The sequence below is a fragment of the Oncorhynchus nerka genome, linkage group LG21 (genome assembly GCF_034236695.1).
Source record: "Oncorhynchus nerka isolate Pitt River linkage group LG21, Oner_Uvic_2.0, whole genome shotgun sequence".
Lineage (NCBI taxonomy): Eukaryota > Metazoa > Chordata > Actinopteri > Salmoniformes > Salmonidae > Oncorhynchus > Oncorhynchus nerka.
Genome location: NC_088416.1, coordinates 2596084 through 2613252, shown reverse-complemented (window position 1 = coordinate 2613252; position 17169 = coordinate 2596084). Strand labels below are relative to the sequence as shown.

At 44.1% G+C, this 17169-nt stretch overlaps 1 protein-coding gene across 1 annotated transcript in view; it reads right to left on the bottom strand.

Annotated features, from left to right (window-relative positions):
- The window catches only part of LOC115103681 (regulating synaptic membrane exocytosis protein 1-like), a 97704-nt gene that overhangs the window by 7105 nt on the left and 73430 nt on the right, over window positions 1-17169 (bottom strand). Inside the window, 12 exon segments of the mRNA XM_065006200.1 lie at window positions 5860-6012; window positions 6296-6456; window positions 7395-7498; window positions 7984-8037; window positions 8273-8376; window positions 8667-8780; window positions 9787-9855; window positions 10409-10486; window positions 12018-12107; window positions 13976-14053; window positions 14715-14777; window positions 15361-15474. Coding sequence (XP_064862272.1) covers window positions 5860-6012; window positions 6296-6456; window positions 7395-7498; window positions 7984-8037; window positions 8273-8376; window positions 8667-8780; window positions 9787-9855; window positions 10409-10486; window positions 12018-12107; window positions 13976-14053; window positions 14715-14777; window positions 15361-15474 — 1182 coding nt within the window.

Sequence of the window (17169 nt, the reverse complement as noted above, 5' to 3'; positions counted from 1 at the left end):
CTAATAAACTTCAATAATTAATAAGGTTCTTGTACAGTATGATATGAGGCATACAATGATTGGTGAGTGATTGTAATGAGTTTAATGTTAAAACATGATATTGATGATACAAGAAAGCCTGAACAGACTCCAAAAGATCTCAAAACGAAAAAATGATCTCAATGATCTCAAATTTCCAAATACGCTTCCAAAATCCCACACAACTCAGCAATACGCCTTGTGTCCAATGTCCATCACTGCTGGACTTTTGTAATGGTCGATAACACTGAAATAGAATTAAAACTCATTACAATGTATTATATATATTATCAGTGGAGGCTGGTGGTAGGTGCTATAGGAGGATGGGCTCATTGTAATGGCTGGAATGGAATCAATGGAAGGTATCAAACACTTCAAACAGATGGAAACCACATGTTTGACTCCATTCCATTCATTCCACTCCAGTCATTACAATGAGCCCGTCCTCCTATAGATCCACCACCAGCCTCCTCTGATATAGGTATATATATGTGTGTGTGTGTCTCTTTAGTAATATAAATGAGTCTCTCAGTCTCAGCCAATAGCTTTAGCTGTTCAGGCTTCTTCTCCTCAGACAGGCTAACATACAGCAGGGACAGATGACACTCAGTGCTCTGTGGCGCTTTCTAGGGGTTCGGAGGAGCTAGTGCATGTCTATCCCCTCTAAAGGCGTCGGGGTGCTGCAGGAGAGCCCTGCCACACTGCCCCCGTCCCGCATACCCATCGTGGACCCTCTCCAAGTGACCAGGGGGCTAGGGAGGGGTAGCGGGGCCTGGGGCCTCTCCTCAGCCCCGTGGAGGGGGGTGATGAAGGGGCGAGGGCCGGCGGTGGGGTTAGGGAGGAGGGTACTCCAGCTCAGAAGAGGTCCAGGGGGGGGTCTGGACAGCGGGAGCACAGGACACATGCCAGGAGGGATCTGAGATACACACTGACGTACAAACACACACGCAGACACAACAACGAAAGTTGACACACACAACAATCACAGACACACAACCACATGCACAACATTAAATCAAGCCAAATAAGCAAGGAGAATATATCACATGTGATGTTGTATGTCAGCACAAATGACCAAACATATTTCCCCGCATTGAACAATTAAGCCATACATTGAAATTGAATAATGGGACTGATAGAATATAGCAGCCTCAGAGAGAAGAAGAAGAAGGAGGATTGAGGAAGATGGGAGGAGATAAAGGGACAAGGTAGTGTCCATAACGTCCACACCTCCTCTCATAGGCAGCTAAGTCTCATAATCAAGCACCTCCAAACCGACTTCGGGACAGTCATCAATATACTGTATGCATCCAAGTATCTCCATCAAACACCTCCACATTAACCTGGGGCCTTTCTACTGCGCCGTTTTTGAAAGACATAACGTTAGCCATCGGGAACGACAAAAATGTTGCTACTTTTCTCACCAACATTGATGCCCTGAATTTATATCGACGAATCAGTTGGAAAAAAGGATGGGCTACTTTCTGCCAAACAAGACGTACAGTGCCTTGTAAAAGTATTCACCACACGTGGCGTTTTTTCCTATTTTGTTGCATTACAACCTGTAATTTAAATGAATTTTTATTGGGATTTCATGTAATGGACACACACAAAATAGTCCAAATTGGTGAAATGAAAAAGATGACTTGTTTCAGAAATCTCAAAAAAAAAAAAAAAAATGAAAAGTGGTGTGTGTACATGTTTTCACCCCCTTTGCTATGAAGCCCCTAAATAAGATCTGGTGCAACCAATTACGGCGCTGGGAAATGTAGGCGTTCAGCAGTGAACCCCTTTGAATCTGCTGGGGACTTGCGTGCTATTAAGTGATGGATCTGTGACGTGTTTGTAGTTGTCACGGGGAAAGGTATGATGGATACCTTCATTTGTGAAAAATATATTGAACTTGATGCAGCTAAAGAAAGGAATATTACTCTTCATTAAGAAATAAACAAATCTGACCAAGCGCCTTGAACTGAATAAGGATTCCATGAGACTATTGGCATCTTTAAATGCTTCCTATCAAAACATCCAAGACGATCATAATGGGACCTTCCTGGACTATGATCAATTTCCGCCACTGCACCCCTCTACTACCTTTAACCAGGAAATGGCTGCTCATTGATCGATTGTTCCCACTACGGCTGTGGATGTCAAATCAAATCAAACTTTTATTTGTAACCTGCACCGAATACAACAGGTGTAGACCTTACCGTGAAATGTTTACTTACAACAACCAACAATGCCGTTGAAGGAATCGATTTAAGAAAATATTTACTAAATAAACTAAAGTAAAACTAATTATAAGAAGTAACACGCGAAAATGACATAACAATAACGAGGCTCTATACAGGTGGTACCGGTACCGAGTCAATGGTACGGGTTAGTTGAGGTCATTTGTACATGTAGTTAAGGGTAAAGTGACTATGCATAGATAATAAAGAGCGAGTAGCAGCAGTGTAAAAACAAAGGGGGGAATAGTCTGGTGGCCATTTGATTAATTGTTCAGCTTGGGGGTAGAAGCTGTTAAGGAGCCTTTTGGACCTAGACTTGGCGCTCCGGTACCGCTTGCCATGCGGTAGAAAAGAGAACAGTCTGTGACTTGGGTGACTAGATTCTTTGGCAATTTTTGTGTTGTGTTGTTGCCTACCCTTACCACCTGGGGGCGGCACATCAGGAAGTCCAGGATCCAGTTTCAGAGGGAGGTGTTAGGTCCCAGGGTCCTTAGCTTAGTGATGAGCTTTGTGGGCACTACGGTGTTGAACGCTGAGCTGTAGTCAATGAACAGCATTCTCACATAGGTGTTCTTTTTGTCCAGGTGGAAAAGGCCAGTGAAGTGCGATTGAGATTGCGTCATCTGTGGATCTGTTGGGGCTGCATGCGAATTGGAATGGGTCTAGGGTTTTCGGCATGATAGAGTTGATGTGACCAGCCTTTCAAAGCACTTCATGGTTACTGACGCGAGTGCTACGGGGCGGTAATCATTTAGTCAGGTTACCTTGGCTTTCTTGGGCACAGGGGCTATGGTGGTCAGTTTGAAACATGTACCTCTCCCTAGTCAGTCAATTGGCTGAGCACAGCCTGGACCACCGCGGCCCACCTCCGCTGGGCTGTGCTCTCTGGATCAGAGCTCTGTTCCTTTGGCTGTTGTGGCCTGCATGCAGCCGGCGTCTCAGCAGCCCTCTATTCAGGTGAGATATGTGGCTCTGGCCTTGCAATCAGCTTCGAGACACAGCCGAGGCTGGATCATTCCGGCTATTGTGATAGGGAGTTCGATGGTGAGGCATATATCTGTACCTGGGGCAAGGACATGAAACTGTGTTTTCATGCGGCAAAGGTTCAGGATATTATGAAGGGCAGCTCATAACAGCTGAAGATGGATTTGAAAGAACTGATTGGGTCACTACTTGACACCAACAAATAATATCTGGCCCTCTGCCCTTCCTAAATCATGGCATTGAACGGTTCAGCAGACTTTTAGTCTTCCATAACTGGCTATGAGACAATTGCAGCTCTGTCGGTGTACCACTTATTGACAATTTCGATAGCTTCTGGAAACAAAGCGCGTAGCATAAGGAGGATGGTATCCACTCAAATCATTTGTGTTCCTTGACCCAAGCCCAGCTGATTTAATCACTACCATTGTGTCACTGAGTTGTCATAATGCTCCAGCAAAGGTTGTTGGAAGACACAATGTAAGTAACCTAATTTATGTCCCTCTTACTGTCCTGAATGCCTCTGTTGATTCTACAGCTATTGTATGTAATTACATGCCTATGAATCAGTGTTATATTGTTAGTACTTGGGTTGGTGTCCCCTTACAGGAAGCCCACTGTGTGCAGACCACCCTGCGCTAATATAAATAACCATAGGATGTCAACCTCTGCTAGGCTTCCCAGTAAAGCAAGAAAAACAATCATGCATCCCAGAAAAGTGTTAAAAATACCTACGTTAACTTATGAGAGGCATTGACATGTTGAATACCTCTCATGCATACCCCACAAGACATGCCACCAGAGGTCTCTTCACAGTACCCACGTCCAGAACAGACTATGGGAGGCGCTCAGCACTAAATAGAGCCATGACTACATGACTACTATTCCACCTCAAGTAACTGATGCAAACGGTAAAATTCGATTTAAAAAACAGGTAAAAATACACCTTGTGAACAGCGGGGACTGTGAAGCAACACAAACATAGGCATAGGCACATGCATACAAACACAAGATAACATACGCACTATACACACACGCACACATGGATTATGTGTTGTAGATATGTGGAGGTAGAGTAGGGGCCTGAGGGCACACACTTAATATGCTGTGAAATCTGTTGTGAATGTATTGTCATGTTTTTAAAATTGTATAACTGCCTTCATTTTGCTGGACCCCAGGAAGAGTAGCTGCTGCCTTAACCAGTCTTCAATATACTGTATGAATCCAATATCTCTTATTGGGTACTTTCAAACTGACCTGGAGCCAGTCTGCAGCAATCTGAGCAACTAGCGAACAACCCACCACATCCCATTCTCTCTGAGGTGCACAATAGCCATGATCTATCTCTTAGAACATATGTCAAAGGCCTTGGGCCCACTGTTTTATAACCACTCTGTTTGGATTGACACTCACACGCACGCACACACACATGCACGCACGCACACACACACGCACGCACGCACACACGCACACACAGACTTCAAAACATTAGGCTGTTAATAAAGGGCCTGCCCAGGAGAGGCTCAGGGGATTGGGTCATTTGTCCGTGTCAGCAGGCAGGCTGTGGTTGACTGGACTGGTCAGCCGTAGGGACGTTAGGGTTGTGCCGGGGAGCAAAGTTATGGGTGGGGTTATGTGAGTGAGTCCGTTGGGGTTATAGGACTATGGGATGGTTGGCTAAGAAAGTATAATAAGACTGTGGTGGGTTTTAGGGGACACTAGTTTTTACATGTAAGGCTGGTGGGTTTTAGGGGACACTGGTTTTTACATGTAAAGCAGGTGGGTTTTAGGGGACACTAGTTTTTACATGTAAGGCTGGTGGGTTTGAGGGGACACTAGTTTTTACAAGTAAGGCTGGTGGGTTTTAGGGGACACTAGTTTTTACATGTAAAGCAGGTGGGTTTGAGGGGACACTAGTTTTTACAAGTAAGGCTGGTGGGTTTTAGGGGACACTAGTTTTTACATGTAAGGCAGGTGGGTTTGAGGGGACACTAGTTTGTACACGTAAAGCAGGGGTGTCAAACTCATTCAACGGAGGGCCGACTGCAGCAGGTTTTTGGTCTTTCACTTCAATTAAGACCTAGACAACCAGGTGAGAGGAGTTCCTTACTAATTAGTGACCTCTATCCATCAATCAAGTATAAGGGTGGAGCGAAAACCCGCAGACACTCGGCCATCCTTGGAATGAGTTTGACACGTGATGTAAAGCCAGGTAGGTTTGAGGGGACACTAGGTGACAGTTACAGTTGCCTTTTGCACACATTGTATATAGACTGCCCATTTTTTTTTCTACTGTGTTATTGACTTGTTAATTGTTTATTCCATGTGTAACTCTGTGTTGTCTGTTCACACTGCTATGCTTTATCTTGGCCAGGTCGCAGTTGCAAATGAGAACTTGTTCTCAACTAGCCTACCTGGTTAAATAAAGGTGAAATAAAAAATAAATAAAACAGTAGGTGGTTGAGGCTGTTTACAGGTCACAACAGGAGCAATAGGGTTACGGGGACCATGGTTAGTGGGTACACAGCAATTATGTGAGGTCCCTAAAATATGGGCCCTTGTCTGCCATGGCCCATTGTAGGTCCCTCCATCCCGTGACGGAGCGAGGGACCTTTTCTCTTTTCTTTACCTGGCGTCTTTGGGGTCCCCAGACACAGTGTGTCTCCTCCTCTTCAGCTCTTGAGAGAACCGTCTCTTCCCTGCTGCCCTCATCCTCTCCTGCTCTCCATTCATCCCCCACGAGATCCTCCTCTCCTTCTTCTCGTCCTCTAAAGACTTGGACCTGTGTCCATTCATTTTGGGTTTCCCCACCGTGTGTGTTTGTGTGTATGCAATGCAAGTATTCACAGAGAAACACGATCATGCAAAAAGATTGAAACGTGCACTATTAGCATGCAGAAAAAAGACAGACGAAAAGGAACACAGCCTGATAAAAGAACGGGCATGCACGACTGACAGAAGAACAAACTCCACACTATGCTTTTGATTTCTTCAATATCTTCAATTGGTTCTTGATGCCCAATTACCTTGTAAATGATCTTGTAAGAACATAGCGGGGTACCGACCTGAGCCGCCCGCGCGGGCGTTCTGATTGGATGGACATGTAGGAGGTGCTGCTGAGGCGTGAGGCACTGCTGGCGCGGGATAGGGCCGACGCGTCACTCATGTCGCTGTCTGACGAGCGGGCCGACACGTTGTCAGAGCTCCGCCGCTGATCCGCATACATCTGAAGGAGGTGAGAGAGGAGAGAGGACGATAGTTACTGTACATAGTTACTGTACATACAGTAGGTCCAATAAAATACTGGTGTCTAGCTGAGGTTTAGGTGTAGATCTGCTCCCCGACAGTGGTGGAAAGACTACCCAATTGTCATACTTGAGTAAAAGTAAAGATCCCTTAATAGAAAAGGACTCAAGTAAAAGTGAAAGTCACCCAGTAAAATACTACTTGAGTAAAAGTCTAAAAGTATTTGGTTTTAATTATACTTAAGTCTCAAAAGTAAAAGTACTTGCTAAAATATACTTAAGTATTGAAAGTAAAAGTAAACATAATTTCAAAGACCAGAAGGCACTATGTTCTTGTTTTTTATTTACGGATAGCCAGGAGCACACTCCAACATTCAGATATCGTTTACAAATTAAGCATTTGTGTTTTGTGAGTCCAACAGATCAGAGGCAATAGGGATGACCAGGGATGTTCTCTTGATAAGTGCATTAACTTGACCATTTTCCTGTCCTGCTAAGCATTCAAAATGTAACGAGTACTTTTGGGTTTCAGCGAAACTGTATAGAGTAAAAAGTAGATTATTTTCTTTAGAAATGTAGTGAAGTAAAAGTAAAAATTGTCAAAAATATAAATAGTAAATTAAAATACAGATACCCACCAAAACTACTTAAGTAGTACTTTCAAGTATTTTTACTTAAGCACTTTACACCCCTGCTCCTCAATACCTAAAGTGGCATCTATGTTGAAACTGACAATGAAAAATTAATCAGCATGGAAAACTCTCCAAACTTTTTATATGTGGAGGACAGTGGCCATCTTGAACGACAGTTAATATATTGTAGCTCCAGGTCTAGAACTATATAACTACAACAGAGTTGTAATGTTAAGGTGGACCAGGAAATAGTGCCTGTCTTCCAGCAGAGATGCAACAGTACTGACCTCTCGTTTGGTCTTGAGGTTCGTCTCGGGGTCATGGGAGCCTGAAGGCCGGTAGGAATGTACTTTCATGTTCATCTGTCTGGCTCGCTCCTCTACTGCTAGAGCTGGGAGGAAATGACTTCATTCATGAATACAGTAATAATACAGTAAATTACACAAGAAACACACAACCTCTCAGGTGAATGACAGTGAACGATGTAGGGTGAAGTTGCTCCTAGATGCTGATCTTACATTTCCCCTACTTATGTTTAAGGTTAGGATTCAGGGAAGGGAAATCTGATCCTAGATCTGTACCTAGTTGAAACTTCACCCGGGAACAAGGTGAACAGAGGAAGCAGGAGGTGATTGGAGATATTAGACAACTGTACTGTACTCTTAGTGTCATTGCTCTATTTGGACACTAGGAGGCGCATGCTGTGCATCACTTTCATTAGATGTCATGTACGGAATACTACAGAGTGCACAGAGGGTCATAATTGTTGGGGGATATAAAGAGGGAAAAGGCAAATCACATCTACTGGATAGAAAGGGTCTAAAATCTAAAACATAATATAAAGTTGGGTCAGATACAGTCGTGCCATATAATTACCTTTTTCATTAGGTTTACTAGCAGCAACAGGTTTATTATCTACAGGGATATTGTCTTCATGTACATGGAGGTAGAAGAGAATGAGGAATGTGAGGAAGAATTCTCAGACAAAATGGTTTTGAATGGTCGGAGTTATGATTTCATACACTCAGTTGTAGTACAAGACACATCACGACACGCACAGCCAGCCAACCAGCCACAGCCACAGAGAGACAGAGACAGAGACAGAGACACAGACACAGACACACAGAGACACACACACACACACACACACTCCTTGAAAACCTACCTTGCTCTACACTGCTGCTTCTGGCAGGAACCTGTGGCAGCTGTCTGCCCCTGCGACCTGACTGGGGAGTCCCCGTAGGAGGGGAGGGGCTGTGGGTGTGTGTTCTGAGAGAGAGAGACAAGAGACAGAAAAAGAGAGAAAATGAAAAAGAGAAATGAAATACAAGTGAATGAGTTCAACTCCTCCACAGTAGGCCCATTCCAGCATATATAAAACCCAGGGTGGCTACATCCTTGACCATACACTAGAGGGAACCAATAGGATTGGTTTACTGCTCCCACAACCAATAAGAGCAGCAGAACAGTGAGGTATAGGGAGCACAGAGGTCAAAACGGGACAAAGGGGTACAAGAAGGGGATGCTAAGGGGGTATATTTTAGGGCACCAGCATGCACCTGTCCTGTCGTGGTGAGTTAGGGACAGATCCCCCCAGGGGTGTCTGGTTAAAGGGGCGCAGCGGACCCCCTCTCCCCCTACTGCCCCTCAGTATAGAGGTGGGCTGGATACGACTGGCATCAACAGGCCACGTGGAAAGAAAAGAACAAACAAACAAAAGAAAGCTAAATGATATAAATGGTAAAGAATGTAAATCATATTCAACATAATGAAGGACCTTATGGCCCACAATGTAAATCATATTCAACATAATGAAGGACCTTATGGCCCACAATGTAAATCATATTCAACATAATGAAGGACCTTATGGCCCACAATGTAAATCATATACAACATAATGAAGGACCTTATGGCCCACAATGTAAATCATATACAACATAATGAAGCCCCTTATGGCCCACAATGTAAATCATTTTCAACATAATGAAGGACCTTATGGCCCACAATGTAAATCATATACAACATAATAATGAAGCCCAACTAATGAAGCCCACAATGTAAATCATATTCAACATAATGAAGGACCTTATGGCCCACAATGTAAATCATATACAACATAATGAAGGACCTTATGGCCCACAATGTAAATCATATTCAACATAATGAAGGACCTTATGGCCCACAATGTAAATCATATTCAACATAATGAAGGACCTTATGGCCCACAATGTAAATCATATACAACATAATGAAGGACCTTATGGCCCACAATGTAAATCATATTCAACATAATGAAGGAACTAATGGCCCACAATGTAAATCATATACAACATAATGAAGGACCTTATGGCCCACAATGTAAATCATATTCAACATAATGAAGGACCTTATGGCCCACAATGTAAATCATATTCAACATAATGAAGGACCTTATGGCCCACAATGTAAATCATATACAACATAATGAAAGTCACAATTTGTAACAATTCAGATTGACATCAGACAACACATTCTAGATTTGAAGAGCGACGATCTCCATCCAGATAGAGGACAGGATGAATGGGGGTGTATGAGAGAGGGATCGGGTGAATGGGGGTGTATGAGAGAGGGATGTGGTGAATGGGGGTGTATGAAAGAGGGATGGGGTGAATGAATGAATGAATGAAAGAATGACCTTACCTGTCAGCCTCCAGGCCTTTCTTGCTGTTACCTCTCTGACTGTCAGGTCTGCCCAGGCTCCCTGACTGCCTGTGACATGGAGGACATGAGAAGAAGACTAAATGGAGGATGGGTAACCCAATGGAGAAACAAAACTAAAGACAGATCTTTAATGCGTGGTCGGCTGGTGTTTTATTTAAAATAAAAGACGCGATATGGCTGAAATGATTTTGCTTCCCAAAAAATGTTGATGCAACATGTTAGACGACTATGTTGCACTACTACATTGCTTGCTACTAACTGTTCAGAACAGAAACATCACAACACCATGACAACAGAGCACGTGGAAGTCAGATGTGTAGCAGAGGAAGCAGGAAGTCAGGTGCAGGTCAGTAAGGTGAAGCAGCAAGAGGAGCAGTAACTGCAGCGTTACAACAACCCACCAGTTTACACTGTAATCTAGAACATCTAGGAAAACTATAAAGTGCAGGGTTAGGGTTAGGTTTAGGGCAGGGCTAGCGCAAGGGTTAGGCTTATGGTTAGAGGAAAACTATAGTAGCCACGCAGTGCTAAGCAAGTACAGTAGCAGGACTGCAGCTTGGGTCCTGGGAGGTAAGGGTAGGGCTAGGTCGGTACCCGGTACCTTTCTTCCTCTGGGGAGGCCTGCTCTACTAAAATCCTGGGGCCTGCGGGCTGTCTGCGGGGCAGAGAGTTGGAGCATCTGGAGGTGTGGTGGGGTGAGGCATCCCCCAGGTGGGGAAACAGGGAGATGGACACAGTGAGTGGAGGGAGGGCTGGGCTCATGTTAGTTTAGAACGAGATAAAAGCATTGGGATTCCCTGGCAACTAGAATGCCTCTGCTGGCCAAAACACTCAGCGACAGTAGGTGTGAATTATTGTGCAGGTCAATGTGAAAGAGCTGATATTGTGTAGTCATTGTGTTGCCAGCACCTCTCAATATACACTGAGGAGCTAGTGGTGCAAAATTGATAGATAGCATGCATGACAAGAACGGGTGAAGTGATATTGAATCTTTGTTGATTCAACGTATTGGTATACTCTGGGAAAATAGAACACTCAAATGATTGTTTTTTTTACAGTATTTGAGAGAATAAAGAAATGTTCAACTACTAAAGAAACATTGTAAACCCAGAAAATGAGGTGCAGTAGGTTATCTCCTATAGAGGAGGATGTTGTGTGTACCTGTCTATCAGGAGAGTGGAGGTTGGTGTGTGTGTACCTGTCTCTATAAGGAGAGTGGAGGTTGGTGTGTGTGTACCTGTCTTTATCAGGAGAGTAGAAGTTGGTGTGTGTGTACCTGTCTCTATCAGGAGAGTGGAGGTTGGTGTGTGTGTACCTGTCTTTATCAGGAGAGTAGAAGTTGGTGTGTGTGTACCTGTCTCTATCAGGAGAGTGGAGGTTGGTGTGTGTGTACCTGTCTCTATAAGGAGAGTGGAGTTTGGTGTGTGTGTACCTGTCTCTATAAGGAGAGTGGATGCTGGTGTGTGTGTACCTGTCTCTATAAGGAGAGTGGAGGTTGGTGTGTGTGTACCTGTCTTTATCAGGAGAGTAGAAGTTGGTGTGTGTGTACCTGTCTCTATCAGGAGAGTGGATGCTGGTGTGTGTGTACCTGTCTCTATCAGGAGAGTGGAGGTTGGTGTGTGTGTACCTGTCTCTATCAGGAGAGTGGAGGTTGGTGTGTGTGTACCTGTCTTTATCAGGAGAGTAGAAGTTGGTGTGTGTGTACCTGTCTCTATAAGGAGAGTGGAGGTTGGTGTGTGTGTACCTGTCTTTATCGGGAGAGTAGAAGTTGGTGTGTGTGTACCTGTCTCTATCAGGAGAGTGGAGGTTGGTGTGTGTGTACCTGTCTCTATCAGGAGAGTGGAGGTTGGTGTGTGTGTACCTGTCTTTATCAGGAGAGTGGAGGTTGGTGTGTGTGTACCTGTCTTTATCAGGAGAGTGGAGGTTGGTGTGTGTGTACCTGTCTCTATAAGGAGAGTGGAGGTTGGTGTGTGTGTACCTGTCTCTATAAGGAGAGTGGAGGTTGGTGTGTGTGTACCTGTCTTTATCATGAGAGTGGAGGTTGGTGTGTGTACCTGCCTCTATCAGGAGAGTGGATGCTGGTGTGTGTGTACCTGTCTTTATCAGGAGAGTGGATGCTGGTGTGTGTGTACCTGTCTTTGTCAGGAGAGTGGATGCTGGTGTGTGTGTACCTGTCTTTGTCAGGAGAGTGGATGCTGGTGTGTGTGTACCTGTCTTTATCAGGAGAGTGGAGGTTGGTGTCAGGTCTGAGGCAGGTGGTGCTGGCACTCCTCACCCGGTCCAGACTGGGCTGCAGATCACTACAGTAGCACAGAGGGAAAAGAAGAAGGGGAAAAGAGGAAGAGGTGGGACAGAGTGAAAGGAAGCGTGCAAGACAGAGAGAAGGAATTGTAGAGGGAGAAAAAAAACAAAGCAAGAGAGAGAGAATCGAGGGAAATAAAGAGTCCAAGACAGAAGGAAGGAATTGCAAATAGAGGTGGGAGGGGGAAACGAGAAACAGAAAGAAAAGAAGGAACAAACATTAGATACAACTTATAAGGGGGTTGTAAACCTCCATTCATTACAATAGCGGTCCTTTGCGGCCATACTGTACAGTCAGTCCACCTGATGGGAAGGTTGGAGCGTTGCCATGGGAACTTGCTCTTGGTGGAAGAGGAGAGTGGACTGGGTGAGATTTGCGTGAGCAGACATACTACAGCACAAATACTCTATCACACACACACAATCTCTTTCTCTCTCCCTTCTCTCTGGCAGGGAGCCTACTACAGTCGAGGACCTTGTCATTTGTCATGTCATGGTCTTTGTTGGAGCCATGGACGTCAACACAACACTGGAAAAGATGCTGTGTCCAACTGGCATCACTTGCCTCACATGACACAGAGCCCCAATGTACGCTATGGTTTGCAGTGTGCCAATAAGGACTTAGTAGTTTGCTGTTTAATACAGTCAACCCTGTTGTATGTCCTGTGGTCTTACACAAGTTGAGGTTAAGGATGAGCATTCGATCCCTCACAAAGGGATGGATGGTGGAGTGCAAAGGCAGGCCTGTTGGGGGTGGGAGAGGATCACCCGTGGGGTCGGGGGTGGAGAGGTGAAGTCCGTTGGGGGTGGAAGGGCAGAGGACGAAGGGAGCGAGTAGGGCGTCTGTCCGGGGTAATGGGTTTCTTACCTAACGGTGACCTCATCAGTGAACCTGAGCACACGGTGCGTGAGGACGCTACGGGAGGCGGGACCGCCCCCTCCCTGATGCCCCCGGGAGGCTTGCTCTTTAGGCATGCAGGGAGGGTGTTGCTACACGCGTGTGAATCCGTGGTAGATGGTATAGACGCATGCAAGAAAGGGAAAGAAAACCTAGATTTGACGTGCATGCAAAGGGAATGAGAGGCCAAATAATGAACCATGATAAAGACGTACAAGGAAACCCAACAGTGGCACTGAAGTCAACTAACAAACCATATAAAAACAGCAATGCAATAAAAACGTCAGATGGACATCCCTGGAGCTTGAGGCACAGAGGAGGAATATCCAGGTTTGACACCAGAATATCACATCTGCTCCATCCTAATCCCCATTCTCAGTATTTCCTCTCCCCAACTACTGTGTAGTGATGGGGGATTGTCTGATGGAGGCCCAAGACATAGACGACAACAGAGGACACGGTGAAAGTAGGGATGGGGGATTGTCCTGCCGTTCATTATATGTATGGAGATTAAATGTGATGCTGATTATATAAGTCCATCTAGACAGATTTTAACGTGTCAAAGCATTATAGCATGGGGAAACCAAGCATGTAATATATCTACTGTATATAGGACAGTACATAGGATTATAGTATTAAAATAGACAGTGAAGTACTACTATAGTACTACTGTAACAGATCTGGTCCAGGATATTCATATTATAATCAATAATAATTTGGTGGACGCTTATATTTGTCCAATTGGAAATGTGTTTTTTTGCATATCCCAACTCCCCCTGAGACACCCTCGGAGAGTGTTACCACATCGATTCAGAAAAGCTCTGTTAGGAGTCGGGGTGGGGAATCAATTACGTTGAGAGAACGTTGATACAACATCATAAGCCACAAAATGCCAACGATGAGTTGAGTTCAGGTTTTGGGGAAGAGAAAAGGGAAAGAGAGCAGGGTTTTCTTATTCTACTCTCTTACCTGTATATGTCCTTGTGTATACCATTGACCAATAGGGGCATTTTGGGTGGTAGTGTATTGCTGGACCTAGCTACACCCCTGTGTGGTTATTTGAGTGTAGACCGTGCATTGATTGAGAGGAGAAGAAAAACACAAGAGGGGAAAAAAACAATACAATTGTATAAATAAAACGTCCAGGCTAAAATAACATGAATCTGCTATAGATCAAATGTTCAGACAAAAATGTCATTCACCAAGAGAGATTTTCATACTATTCTGAGGTCAACGATAGAGCTATTCTGGAATCTATTATAATCTGTTTGAAACCAACATAAACTCAATGTTTTTATGGTGTCATGGAGAGCGTGTGGTACTATGTTTGACCTCTCGGGTGAAAAAACATGTTCCTTTGTGTCTGGAACGAACTCATCGTTATTCTACAACTAGATAAAGCTGAATACATTACAAAGACGACTTTCACATTGTCCCCCTTCTACGCAGGTAGACAAAAAGCAGCACATTGATGCAGCACGTGAAATAGGAACACATCGCATGAAACAAAAACATTGCCACGTGATACATAACAGACACTCTCTATATCACAACCATAGACTGTAGTATCACTGACAGAGATAACATGGAGCTGTTGACATTGAATGACAATGCAAAGAATGATGGGTAATACAATAGAAGAAAGATGGTGGGTAGGGACGATAACAGTAACGTCTCTGGCTTTTTGGTTGTTGTTGTTTTTGTTTACCTGTTTGTGTGCAGGCACTCGGCACTCCCGCCTCGGATAGACCTGTGCATCTCGAGGACCTCACTGTGATTGCCATGGCGATGGGTGAACCGAACAACCAGTCAAAAACAACAACGTAAGAGGATGGTCAAATCAGACAAAGCCGCTCATGAGAAATGAATGAGAAGAAATCATGAAATCATAATTTTGATTCAGTATCAATAATAATAAATATGATATTAACCTTTTAGTAAGAGACTTTTGCATTAGACTGTTAGTCGTATTAGTAATTATTAGTATAGAACAGTACTAACGTAGCCTGCTATTCCACTTGTCCTTGGAGTATCCGACACTTTCAACCACAAAAATTAAAAGCTGGTGGTCAACCTCTTTGAAATGATTGGGCAAAAAGGAATACTGTACTTCTACAGGTACTTCATTGCAAATGAACAAAATAAGGAGGAAACCATGTCGGCATCAACTCCTATATTGAACTCAAAGCTCTACTCAAATAAGATACACCAAAGTATCTCCGTATTGTACACAAACACTGGAACTTCACTGCATAACCTGCACACACTCTCTCCCTGCCATAAACCACCAAACTATTCTCAGACCGGCTGTAATCTTAAACGGCCACCAGCCACCACTGTCTGGGTGATGTTACCTGTCCTCGGAGTACTCGTAGTCCGAGTCCCCGGAGCGGTGCTCCCCGTGGGAGTCGTGGTAACGAGAGGGGGAGCAGGAGTGGTGGCGGTTCTGATGGATCTCATCCAGACTCCTGATGGGGTAGGACATAGAGAGGAGTGTTACTGAGGTTTTGGTTACTGAGTGTTACTGTGATAACATTTCGCTAATAACGTTGGTTTTGTCATAGGGTGGACATAAAAGGTAATTGATTTGAGTCATAAGAGTGTGCTGAAGAGTCATCCCGGGGGTATGAATGAATGTGAATAATAGTGAAGACATGAAAACCTAGAAATAGCACATATGGAATCACGTAATAGCCCAAAAAGTGTCAAACAAATCAAAATATATTTTACATTTTAGATTCTTCAAAGTAGCCACCCTTTGCCTTGATGACAGCTTTGCACACTCTTGGCATTCTCTCAACCAGCTTCATCAGGGAATGCTTTTCCAACAGTCTTGACGGAGTTCCCACATATGCTGAGCACTTGTTGGCTGCTTTTTCTTCACTCTGTGGTCCAACTCATCCCAAACCATCTCAATTTGGTTGAGGTTGGGTGATTGTGGAGGCCAGGTCATCTGATGCAGCTTTCTATCACTCTCCTTCTTGGTCAAATAGCCCTTACATAGCCTGGAGGTGTGTTGGGTCATTGTCCTGTTGAGAAACAAATGACAGTCCCACTAAGCGCAAACCAGATGGGATGGCGTATCGCTGTAGAATGCTGTGGTAGCCATGCAGGTTAAGTGTGCCTTGAATTCTAAATAAATCACTGACAGTGTCACCAGCAAAGCACCCCCAAACCATCACACCTCCTCCTCCATGCTTCACGTGGGAACCAAACAAGCGGCGATCATCCGTTCACCTACCCTGTGTCTCACAAAAACATGGCGGTTGGAACCAAAAATCTGATATTTGGACTCATCAGACCAAATGACAGATTTCCACCTGTCTAATGTCCATTGCTCGTGTTTCTTGGCCCAAGCAAGTCCCTTCTTCTTATTGGTGTCCTTAAGTCGTGGATTCTTTGCAGCAATTCGACCATGAAGCCCTGATCCACGCAGTCTCCTCTGAACAGTTGATGTTGAGATGTTTCCGTTACTTGAATTCTGTGAAGCATTTATTTGAGCTGCAATTTCTGAGGCTGGTAACTGTAATGAACTTATCTTCTGCAGCAGAGGTATCTCTGGGCCTTCCTTTCCTGTGGCAGTCCTCATGAGAGCCAGTTTCATCATAACGCTTGATGGTTTTTCCGGATTGAATGACCTTCATGTCTTAAAGTAATAATGAACTGTCGTTTCTCTTTGCTTATTTGAGCTGTTCTTGCCATAAGATGGACTTGGAATTTTACCAAATAGGGCTATTTTCTGTATACCACCCCTACCTTGTCACAACACAACTGATTGGCTCAAATGCATTTGGAAGGAAAGAAATTCCACAACATAACTTTTAACAAGGCACACCTGTTAATTGAAATGGATTCCAGGTGATTACCTCATTAAGCTGGTTGAGAGAATGCCAAGAGTGTGTAAAGCTGTCATCAAGGCAAAGGGTGGCTACTTTGAAGAATATCAAATGTAAAATATATTTTGATTTGTTTAGCACTTTTTTGGTTACTACATGATTCCATATGTGTTATTTCATAGTTTTGATGTCTTCACTATTATTCTACAATGTAGAAAATAGTATAAAGAAAAACCCTTGAATGAGTAGCAGTGTCCAAACTGGTACTGTATATATAAGCAAACACTGTTTGGTGTCCGCCAAAAGGCATATGGGAGACTTCCCAAA